This window comes from Taeniopygia guttata, chromosome 18, assembly GCF_048771995.1.
Source record: "Taeniopygia guttata chromosome 18, bTaeGut7.mat, whole genome shotgun sequence".
NCBI classification, from domain to species: domain Eukaryota; kingdom Metazoa; phylum Chordata; class Aves; order Passeriformes; family Estrildidae; genus Taeniopygia; species Taeniopygia guttata.
Genome location: NC_133043.1, coordinates 5,120,977 through 5,132,448, shown reverse-complemented (window position 1 = coordinate 5,132,448; position 11,472 = coordinate 5,120,977). Strand labels below are relative to the sequence as shown.

The 11,472-nt window shown below is 53.6% G+C and overlaps 1 protein-coding gene across 4 annotated transcripts in view; it reads right to left on the bottom strand.

Moving 5' to 3' along the window:
- Positions 1 to 161: 161 nt before the first annotated feature.
- MYH10 (myosin heavy chain 10) overlaps positions 162 to 11,472 on the bottom strand; it is an 81,928-nt gene continuing 70,617 nt past the window's right edge. For 3 of the 4 annotated variants that reach the window (XM_072937128.1, XM_072937130.1, XM_072937129.1), the window contains 13 exons: positions 11,026 to 11,130; positions 9,900 to 10,052; positions 9,355 to 9,603; positions 8,602 to 8,814; positions 7,670 to 7,882; positions 6,159 to 6,314; positions 5,407 to 5,541; positions 4,445 to 4,533; positions 4,061 to 4,184; positions 3,768 to 3,976; positions 2,912 to 3,020; positions 2,515 to 2,687; positions 162 to 1,780 (listed from right to left, as the gene is read on the bottom strand). In XM_072937128.1, the coding sequence (XP_072793229.1) occupies positions 1,636 to 1,780; positions 2,515 to 2,687; positions 2,912 to 3,020; positions 3,768 to 3,976; positions 4,061 to 4,184; positions 4,445 to 4,533; positions 5,407 to 5,541; positions 6,159 to 6,314; positions 7,670 to 7,882; positions 8,602 to 8,814; positions 9,355 to 9,603; positions 9,900 to 10,052; positions 11,026 to 11,130 (2,073 nt within the window). In that variant the 3' untranslated portion in view covers positions 162 to 1,635. Of the gene's footprint in view, positions 1,781 to 2,514; positions 2,688 to 2,911; positions 3,021 to 3,767; positions 3,977 to 4,060; positions 4,185 to 4,444; positions 4,534 to 5,406; positions 5,542 to 6,152; positions 6,315 to 7,669; positions 7,883 to 8,601; positions 8,815 to 9,354; positions 9,604 to 9,899; positions 10,053 to 11,025; positions 11,131 to 11,472 lie in introns of all 4 variants that reach the window. The other variant, XM_030287582.4, reaches the window with a different exon arrangement.

The window sequence follows — 11,472 nt, the reverse complement described above, 5'->3', positions numbered from 1 at the left end:
TTCCTTCCAGGGCTGCTCCATCCCTCTCTCCCCGGGGCTGTGCCTGTGTCCTGCCCATGTCCTGGGGGCCCTGGCCCCACACAGACACCCCGAGCAGCCCACCAAAATAAAAGAAAAAAAAAAAACCAAGCAAACAAAACAGGAAGAAGGGAAAAGGCAGCTTCCAGTCATATCTCGTTTATTAAGGTCTATGCCAGCCTCGGGAGAGCTCTTCCAGTAAGTAAACAGAGCAGGCGGCCGCATCTATAATGAATAAATTTATTGTCTTACAAAAATCATTGTCTAGAAATATGGGTATACAAGAAAACAAGATATTTGCAGTCAGACGCCTGGTGGTCAACAGCCAGTTTGATTAAAAATATCCAAACACACACAACAAAACCTTTGCGACAGATGTTAAAGCTTTTAACCAAAAAGGGAAATCCATGGGTTTTGAGCATGTGGCAGAGGAAGTTTCCTAGTTAACACTGATTCATTGTCACTAATATCAATAATACCACTTGGACTAGAGAGGTACATGATATGAAGCACAGTCAAAATTAATACATTAAATCATTGTTATATAGGCAAATTATATATGTAACGTTGTCTTAGTACTGTAGTGTCTAAGGCACTTTCTGTAATGTCAGTTTTCAGCTATTTAAACAAAAAGAACGCTAACTACTCACTGTAATACTGCTCAAAATAAAAAAAAACAACAACAAAACAACAACAAAAAAAAAAAAGGATTCACATCCACTGGCATGTTAACTGTAGGCAGGCAACATCCATCCATCCAGGGCGGGAGCCCCGAGCCCCGGCCCCACGGGAGCCCGGAGCCCCCAGGGCCTGACATTAATAAATTAGTTCAGCCTGTGCTGTGTTTATTTCCCACTGGTGTTCACATTTCCCAGGCCGGTGCCTGCAGGGCCCCGGGGCTCCGAGCACCTGCAGGGGACGGGACCCACCTCGGTCTGCCTGGACTGCATGGACACGAACGGATGGAGCAGGTGCTGAGAACACTTCAAATGGGATTGCAGGATAAAAACGGGCACTACTCACTCATCCCTACACTTCCCTCTAACACTTCCCAAGGCCGTTTTTCACAGTTCACTCAGGGCTCGTGTGCGGATCACAACGACTGGGAGAAAAGAAAGAAACGGGAGCGGTTTGGTCTTCACTGATCCGAGAGGCTGCGGCCAGCCCGGAGCCTGAAGGATGCTGCTGGACACAAGGCATGCACAGCCACGGCAAGGGGTCTGTCCTGGCCCCCCACCCGCTGGGAATGACGCTTCTGGATCGATAAAAAAAAGTTTCATCCTTCACATGATGCTTTATAAAATGGCTTTACAATGAGTATCTGGAAAAGAGATGCACTGAACAGAGACGATCCCGGTTGTTTACTATATATAAAAAAGCAGTTGTACCTATATCTGAAGCAGGGTACAAGTGTGGTGAGGCTGGAGAGCCTTAAGACATGGTTGACCTATGATAAGGAACCTTGTAGCACATGCCGAGGGTCGTAAGGCAGCTTTCCGGCCACAAGGCAGTTCCGAGGGCAGGGCAGGGCGCTGGCCGCGCTCCCGCCGGGGCTGGAAAGGTCTGGAAAGGTCTGGCAAGGTCTGGAAAGGTCTCTGCATGCAGGCGGGGCCGGCGCTACTCGGCGGGGGCGGCCGGGGCCTCGTTCACGTCGCTGCCTTTGCTCTCGGCGTCGTCGTCCGACAGTTCCAGCGAGGCGCCCTCGATGTGCAGCTGCCGCCGGCCCGAGCGGCTCGAGGAGAAAGTGATGGGTCCCCCCCTCCTGCCAAGGGAGAGAGCTGGGGAGGTCCCGCACCGCCCGGGAGCACGGCACGGCACGGCATGGCACGGGATGGCACGGGATAGGGGATCCGACAGCTCAGCCCACTCCACCCTGCCATGGCAGGGACACCTCCCACTGCCCCAGGTGCTCCCAGCCCCATCCAACCCTACCCTGGGCACTGCTAGGGATCCAGGGCCAGCCACAGCTGTGCCAGGGCTGCCCACCCTCTGAGTAAAGAATTCCATCCCAGTGTCTCACCTCTCTTCCTCCCTGGCAGTCAGTTTGGGAAGATTATTTTAAAAGCTGACACAGCAGCTACTGGTTTAGGCAGATCACCCCCAAACACCCTCATGGAAGCCTGGAGTCCTCTGGGTTTGAAGGAACCTTAAAGCTCACCCCATCCCACCCCTGCCATGGCAGGGACACCTCCCACTGTCCCAAGGTGTTCCAGCCTGGCCTGGGCACTGCCAGGGATCCAGGGGCAGCCAGAGCTGCTCTGGGCACCTGTGCCAGGGCTGCCCACCCTCCCAGGGAAGGACTCCTTCCCAATATCCCATCCATCCCTGCAGCTGTCAAGAATATCCCTGTGGAGTATCTGGCTGCTTCCTCGTTCTCCTCACCAAGCTCCATTTTGAGCCATCCCCGATGCCAGCAGCTCCCCAGCTGGATGTTCCCCAGGGATGGCATCCATGGGCTCGGATCAATCCCAGTACCGGTGTTCCAGGGGCACTGACCTTAGCCTGTTTTTGAGGGTGCTGACCTCCCTGCTCAGCCCCTCGTTGGCCTCCGTGGCGTCGTCCAGCTCGCGCTGCAGCTTGCGCCGCGAGGCGTTGGCGCGCGTGGCCTCCTCCTCCGCCTCCTCCAGCTGCCGCTTCAGCTGCTTCATCCTGGCGTTGGCCTTCTCCATCTGCAAGCGAGCCAGCCCTCGGGGTCACCCCACAGCTGCAGCCCTGACCGGGGACCACACAGCCTCGTGCAGGACCCCGGAACGCCGGGAGAGCAGGGTGGGAACAGCCCGTCCCAGCAGGGCTCACACACCCACCAGGAGAATCCCTGCTGGTTTAATCGCCTCTCTAGATTCCCTTCCCATACAGCTCCTCTCCACAGAGGTTTCACTGAGCCCCCACCCACCTGCTCCTTGTACTGGTCCGCGTGGCGCCGCTCGTCCTCCACCTGCATGAAAACCTCCTTCAGCTTCTTCTCCGTGCGGCGCACCAGCTTGTTGGCAGCTGCTCTTTCCCTGCAACAGCCAAAGCCATCCTTGGTCCCACTGCCCGAGGGCTGGGAACTGAGATCTGCCCCCCTGAAGTGTAACTGGTGCAGCTCTCTGAACGTGCCAGACACAGCAATGCAGCTGATGCATGCACAGGGGCTGCTGGCATGCAGGGATGCAGCTCTCAGAGCACAAAGCCTTTGCCCTGGGGCTATGTGAGCATGAGACAAAGAGGGCTCAGAAGGTCCCCTCACAAGGAGATTGGACAGAGCAGCTTTCAAGCTGCTGCTTAACCAGTAACACAATCCTGCTGCAGAGCCCAGAGCACAGAAAGGACAGAGGCGGTGGTAGGACAAGCCCCACCTGCAAACAGTGGGAGGAACCAGCTAAAAAAAGTGAATTTTAAGATTAGGATTGCAAGGACAGATGAATAATTGACTGCAGAGAGATTTCTGGAGAGAGTAAGATTCATTCCAAGCTGTCCCAGATAAGCAGTTCCCCTAACCAAGCAACCAGGGGACATTTCAGCTTGTGCCAGGAAACTCCTGCAGCACCTTGTGGCTCTGGGACACTGACACCTTGCAGAACTCATGCAGCTGGTAGGAAGCAAATCCATTCTGGAACTCCCAGCCCCAGTTACTCTACAGCTGCCTTGTTAAAGTTTATCCCCTAAACAGGAGTCTCCAGACAGTAAACCCAAGGCCCCTCAGAAACATCCAGCTTGGAACTTTCAGCCATTCAACACACACAGGCAAGCAGGTCTTTTCCCCTTACTTGGCTTCCTGCTCGAGTTGTTCTTCAAGCTGTGCAATCTTGGCTTCTAGAGTAGAAATGGTTGCCTTGAATTTGGACTTGACAGAACCCTCCAGTTCCTGCAGCTTGGCCTTGAGCTCCTTGTTCTGCCTCTCCAGCTGCTGCCGCGCGTTCTCGCTCTTCTGGGCCGCGCTGCGCTCGCCGGCCAGCTCCGAGTTGAGCGTGTCCACCTGGCAGGAGGGGACAGGTCACTCAGTGCCACCAGGGCCTCTGTCACAGTCACAGCCAGCAGAGCAGAGCTGCCCGGGGCTCACCTGCAGCGTGGTCTTGCGGAAGCGCTCGTTGAGCAGCTCCATGTTGCTCTGCTCCTCCTCCAGCTCCTCCTCCAGCTGGGCAATCCGAGCCTCCAGCCGCCGCTTCTCGTCCAGCAGCGCTGACCTGCACGGGGGAAGGGTCAGGCCGTGCCCAGAGCCAGCACAGCTCCTGGGGAGGTCACTCAGCTCAGGGCAGCTCAGGGACCCACAAGGATCCAGCTCCTGTCCCTGCAGACACCCCAGCGCTCCCACCCTGGCAGCGCTGTCCAAGGGCTCCCAGAGCTCTGGCCGTGCCCATTCCCTGGGTAATGCCAGCACCCTCTGGGGAAGGAGCTTTCCCTGATCTCCATCCTGCCCCTCCCTGCCCAGCTCAGCCCGACTCACTTCCCAGAGGCGCTGTTGGCGATCTCGTCCGCCAGCTCGTCGCGCTCCTGCTCCGCGTGCCGCCGGGCGCGCTCCGACGCCGCGAACTCCTGCCGGGGTGGGAAACGGTCAGGGCAGCCCCAGGAGTCCCACAGCCCCTGCAGACACAGCTCCAGCAGCTGGGAGATGCTGTGAACTGGGATGTCCCAGGGGTTTCATGGATAAGGCAGGAGGACACATCAGCTGGATGGTCCCTCACTGCCCTGGGACTGCAGAGGAGTCACTTCTCCCTGTCCCTGCAGCCTTCCTCACCCAAAGCAAAGGGGAAAAATCTGTGAAGATCAGTAACCCCCAAGCCCTCAGCAGCAGGAGAAACCACTGTGCCCCATGCTCTGACAGACAGAGTCAGTGTAAAGTAGGTGCAAAATCAAGCAAATGTTTTAGGTTCTCACAGAGTTCTCAGCATGAAGACAAGAAGAGAATAAAAATTAAAAAGCTTCAGGACAAGAGCACATGCAGCACTGAACCTCACATTATACATCTGCATTCAGTGGCAGAAACACTCAAGTACTTCCTAAGGACGATGAAATGCTCTGTGAGTGCCACACTGAGGTCAAAGGCCACCCAAATCCACCTGGAGAAGCCCCAAGCAGGGCCAGGTTATCTGTGAAGGCTCCAGGGGAAGTGTGGTGAGTCTGGGCAACTGCTGCAAGCCTTGCCCTGCAGCTGAAGCAGAAGGAGAGGCACAGGGACACTGCAGTGTCTGACTCTGTGTTTCAGCAGCAGTAAAGCTTCCCTGCTGTCCAGGAAGTCCAGACCCCTACAGAGCTGTAAGGCCTCACTGATGGCCTGGAGCAGAGGAGCCAGAGTTCTCCTGGCTCCCATTTCTCTGACCAGCTCACTACATTGCTTTTTACTTTTTTAACCCTCTCATCTTTGCTTTACTCTAAACAATAAAAAAATCTGTTGGATTTCCATCTCACCTCTTGGAGCTGGAGTATTTCTGCTTCGAGACTTTTGAGCTTCTTCTCACTCTCTTTGGACTGGGCAAAGATCTCATCCCTGGATGCTCGGGCCTCTTCCAGCTCCCGCTGGTAGTCCTTCATCTGAGCCTGCAGGTGGAGAGCAGGTGAGGAGCAGCCAGGTTGCATCAGGACCATCACAAGACCCATCCCAGCTCTGAAGCATTCCAGCCCCTTTGTTCTCCCAAAGTGGCTTCATGCCACTTCAAGGCATTCCCAGTTCTTCTGTATGGTAAAATTTCATTTCCTCATCTTTCCACCCCTCAATGCCTGGTCAGAAATATCACAGTCCAAGACTTCAAGCATTCCACAGAATTACAGAGTGGAATCTTAGAATGACCTGAGCTGGAAGGGCCCTTAATTATCATCAGTGCCACCCTTGCCATGGGCAGGGACACCTTCCACTATCCCAGGTTGCTCCAAGTCCTGTCCAACGTGGCCTTGGGCACTGCCAGCCATGTGGAAAGTGGTTTTGTGGGAGAGGAGTTTGGAACAAGATTAGCTTCAGGGTCCCTTCCAACCCAAAGTGTTCTGTGACTCTATAAAGTGATGAGTTTTGCCTAGAGGATAAATCCAGGCTGGATAAATCTCAGACTCATCAGTGCAGTCTGCCTCTCCTCCTGCCTTCAGCTGCAGCTGCACTGGATGGAAGCGGCCCCTGGGCAGCTCCCGGGACAGAATCCAGCTCCCAGCCCAGCTGTGCCTACCTGCAGCTTCCTGAGCTGTTTGATGGCTTCGTCCCGAGCCTTGTTGGCAGCCTCTATCTGCCCCTCCAGGTCCTTCAGGTCCATCTCCAGCTTCTTCTTGGCCGCCACGGCCAGCGCACGCTGCTTGCGCTCGTCCTCCAGCTCGGCCTCCAGCTCGCGCACCTGGGCCAGGCAGGGCATCAGGGCCAGGCCCAGCAGGGCCAGACAGGGCATCAGGGCCAGGCAGGGCATCAGGGCCAGGCCCAGCAGGGCCAGGCAGGGCATCAGGGCCAGGCCCAGCAGGGCCAGGCTGGGCATCAGGGCCAGGCAGGGCATCAGGGCCAGGCCCAGCAGGGCCAGGCAGGGCATCAGGGCCAGGCCCAGCAGGGCCAGGCCGGGCATCAGGGCCAGGCAGGGCATCAGGGCCAGGCCCAGCAGGGCCAGCCGGGCACCCCAGGGCCCGCCCGGGCCATGGGCACTCCCCATGGCACGGCAGCTCAGGGGGAGGCGCGGGGCAGGGCCGAGCCCAGTGGGAGCAGAGATCTCTGCACTGAACACCAGGGGAGCCCCAGGACAGACTCAGCTCCTGCAGCATTTCCATTTCAGCCTCATGCCCACCCCTGCCAGCCACCACGGGGGATGGAGCTAACTCTGGTGGAAAATAAGCAGCAGAATCACCCCCTCGTCTCAAAAAAACAATGGAACCATTCCCTTTGAACAGCCTGTTACTGGTACTTATGCACCAACAACTTCTCTTTCCAAAATAAAACAAGAGTGTGTGAACAGCCAGGCAACATGGACTGAGCCAAACCTATGCAAAAACAAACTGAGCCAGAAATGCCACAGGTTACCAACATGAAAGAAAATTCTCTTTTGAAGCAAATCTCCCCGCCAGTGCAAGGTCAGGAGCTCTTGTCCAGTTCAGATAACAGCAACTTTGTCCTGCAGTGACCTTCCAAGCCCTGCAGGCCAGGTTTATTCCTAAGATATCTCTACACTGGTGATTCTCAGTTTTGTTTTCTTGGGATAAATCTTGAAATATTGCCTGGTTTGTTCCTGAACACTTAATGTTAATTTAGAACCAAGAATGATCCTCTAAAGGCATTTCTTGAGGCTCTTCTGATTTCTGTGTTCCCAGAATTCTCAGGCCTGGCAAACTGGGAAGCTCTGCCATGATTTGCATTTAGGAAACTGTTCACTTAATTTAAAAGTCTATCTCAGCATCCATGGATTTGTTCTGGACATCAAATAGGGTGGGCTTGAAAATGCAGCTGAGATATGCCTGTCCTGGGAATACACCCAGGCAGCAACAGCCAAAGCTCGTGGAGTGGCTTTGGAGGCCACCAGTACCACCTGATACTGCCTGGGGACAGTGGGCAGAACTATTGTGTGCTTTGTAAAAATGCTGTGGTTTGGGGTTTCCACTGGATGGAATCTTTAAGCAAAGGGGTTCATCTTTCTGGTAGCACAGAGGCCCAGAATTCTGGCCAAAGCCCTTCCTCCCCTCCTGACTACACCTCAAAGTAAGACACACGTACTTGTTTCACCAGCATCCTCTTCTTCTCCTCGTTCTGTTCATCTCTGGCCTGCAGATCTCTGTCAAACTGGGCTTTCATGGCCTGCATGTTCACCTCCAGACGCAGCTTGGCATCTTCTGTGGCCTGCAGTTCATCTTCCAGCTCCTCCAGCTGCGTCCTCATCTCCTCCACCTGCTGCTCCAGGGTTCTCTTGGACTTCTCCAGCTCGTGGACCTGCGGCAGGAGCTCTGATCAGAGCGTGTCCCTGAGCAGCGGTTGTGAGAGCAGGGCAGGTCAGGGGCTGCAGCTGCCCACACTGGGCTGGCAGGGAGCCACAGCGGGCACGGCAGCAGCCGGGGGCTGAAGCACAGGCCCCGGGGTGCCAGGGCAGACCCACTCCCTACCCAGGCTGGCAGAAGGGGAAATCTGGTTCTTGGGTAAAGATGAGGGGCTGGGACACGGTGACACAGCAAAGACCATCAGGGAAGGACAGGGGTCTGTGCTGCTGCCTCAGCTGGGTGCAGGAGGGAGCACCCTGAAGGGTCACAGTTCTGCTCTGCCCCTGGTTCAACCATGTCCTGCAGCTCAGCTTGACCAAAGGTAACAGAAATCCTCATTGTTCCTCATTTACACACAATAAATATACCCAGCAACACAGAAATGGGGACGTGGCTGCCCTCATCTGTCACAGCTGCAACACACCACCAGTTCTATCTGACTGCAGTCCCACCTCCACTGACCCAAAAGTATAAAACTGGGATCTGGGATCTCCACAAGGGTGTGAATACAGCTTTTGAAGATGTTAACAATTATTCTGAGCACTAATCCCCCCAGTATTTTGGGTGAGGTTCAGAAAGCTCTGTTCTGGTGCACAGACCCTTCCCCAGCCCGGGAGAAGGGAATAACCCTGTCACTCCCAGTCTGTAGCAAACAGCCTCTGGAACCATACTCACATTTTTGCCCACATCATCTTTGGAGCTCATCAAGTCTTCCATATCTGCACGCAGCTGCTTGTTCTGCCTCTCAAATTCCTCCTTGGCTTCCAGGGCCTCCTCCAGGGCCCGGGCCAGGGACAGGGCTTTGGTTTCCTTCTCCCTCGCCTCTGCCTCAGCACGGTCTCGCTCCTCTGCATACCTGGCAGAAATGTTCTTTTCTTCTGCCAGCATCTGGACATAAGAAACAATTAATCCATCTGCTAAGCTCCACGATCAGGTCCTTCCTGCCTCAGGTGTTTTATTCAGGAAGTGGCTCATGCTCTGAGTTTAACTGGCCTCCAGGAGCTGCCTGGTCCCTTGGTTGTGATCAAAGAGCCAGGAGACAACAGCTACGGCTGCTTGGGGATGAGAGGGGGAAAGCAAGCTACAAGATACTCAGCAAGCTCAAGTTTCATAGGATTCCCATCTTTCACTCTTCAGATCCCTTTTTTATTCTACCTTGAGGGACTACAGTAAAACTCTATAAAGTTTTTGTTCCAGCATAATTCTCTTTTTCTACATGAAGAGCTTGATCTAACAAGCCTCAGAGGTGGCAGCTGGCTCAGAGAATTGGGAGTGACAAGCTGCTCCTGACAAAGGCCAGCTGCTCACAGATTTATCAATAACCACAGCACAGCAGCCACATCCTGCCTTATCTGAGGCTCAGCAACAAGAACAAGATGCCATTTAAAAATCCTAAACACCCAGGAAGGTGACAGGAGACTGGAGTACCTGATCAAACTTCTTCTGCTTTTTCTCCAGGTTGGAGACGATCTGGCGCTGGTGATCCAGATCCACCATCAGGTCATCCAGCTCCTGCTGCAGGCGGTTCTTGGTCTTCTCCAGCTTGTCATAAGCCAGAGCCTTCTCCTCCAGGCGCTGGCTTAGGGACTCCACGTCCTTCAACAGCTTCTTCTTCATCTCCTCCAGGCCTTCGATGGCTCCCAGGTCATCGTCCACCTTCTTCTTGGCCTCAGCCAACTGAAAGTCAACAAGAGCGAGGGAAGTCCCTCAGAGCAGCAGGAGGAAAGGCACAGGGCAAAGGGCAGAACAGAACAGCTGTTCCTGCAGGCTAAGGGAACACAAAACCTGGCAGTTCTCAGGCTCTCAGAGGGCAATGTACCCATCACAGTTCAGGGTACGCAGCATTACTGCAATGGTAATGGTTCCAAAATCTGCTCAGCACCCATGCCAGTTCCACGATGGGTTCCCCAAAGCTCTGGGACACCCCTCTGGGACAGCTCCTCACACAAGTGCTGCCACTCACAGTGCCCTACCTGGGCCTGCAAGGCCAGCATCTGCTTCTCCAGGTTCTTCCTGGCCTCCTCCTCCTCCTCCTGCTGCTCCTGCAGGTTGTTCTTCTCCTCTTCCAGCTGCCTTATCCTGCTGCTGAGGTTGAGCTTCTGGCGGGTTTCCTCCTGGAGCAGCTCCTGGGACACAGGCACGGGCAGGGCTGAGAGTGCTCTGAAACCCCCACAGCTCCACATGGAGACTCCCAGGTTTACTTTTCCCTCAGATTTTGGGACAAGGACATGCTTTATGAAGACATCCGTTATTTGGGTTTTCAAAAAGCCACTGACCATTCATATGGGGCAAACTTAAACCTTCATAAAGCAGATTTCTGGTCAGGGAACCCATGCCAGAGTCTGTTCTAGAAATTAAGGGATGATACTTTCCCATCTTTCAAGGGACTAGCAGAGAAATCGCTTCAAAATATATTTTTTCTTTTTTCAGACAAGCAAAGTGCACCTATTAAAAACCACCTGGGAAGAACATGGAGCAGCAAATCCTGCAATGGCAGAATGCTTCCAGGTTTTCTGCATTGTTTAAATATAAAGGTCACTTTAAAGGTGGAAACTTCTGTCATAACAAAGTAATGGAAGGTGTAACCCCCAGCCTGCTCCCTACAAACCCCTCCAGTTGTGGTTAACATTATTGAGAGTTAAGTGGTCACCATTAGAACTTTAATAAAGATAAAATGTATTGAAGTGACGAATATCTGCAGAAAGCTGCATTTTCTTAATTAAGAACCAAAACCTGACAGTTTGAACTTCAGCTGTAAGAATTTGAAGCTGTCAGTAGAAGACTGTTGTTTCTCATATATCCCAAGGATATTGACATTAAACTCTGCCTGGAAAGGGGTTTTTTATTTGATTCTTATCTCCCTCAGAGACAAAGATATAAAACAGAACTACCAGCTACCAGGTAGTGGAGCTCAGATAATGAAAACTTTGTTCCCCATGTAGCTGAGCCACCCCAATCCATCCCATTTCACTGGGCTGAACAGGAAATTCAGCTTCTACCCAGGGGACTTCCCAAAGCACGAATGAAAATGTGTTTTCTGTTAGCAGTCAGCATTTCCCCGAGGAGCAGAGCTCCAGTGCCAAGCTCAGCTTTACACACCTGTGTGTCCTGAAGCTGGGATTCCAAGCTGGCTGCATCCTTGGCAAACTTGATGCCTTTCTTCTCTGCCTCCTCCAGCAGAGTGGAGACGTTGTCCAGCTCATTCTGCAAAGCAAGCAGCCCAAAGGTGAGAGCACAGCCCAAACCCCACTGGGCTGGAGCTGCACAGCACAGAACCTCAGCAAATTCCAGGTACTGAGCCCAACAGACAGAGACAGCAAGCTAAAACCACTGAAGTTTGGCTACAAAATGCAAGCTGAGTGTCAGTCCTGAAGTGCAGTAACAAAACCAGAGCTAGGCTATTGAGCTCTGATATTTAGCACTTTGCTCTGATCTCTGCACTCACACTTTAATGCTGTTTTTAATTCTAGAACCATACATTTCATGCAAGCATTAATTCAGGGATCATCATGGTGGCAGCTGGGTCCAAAGCATCACTGCAAGAGA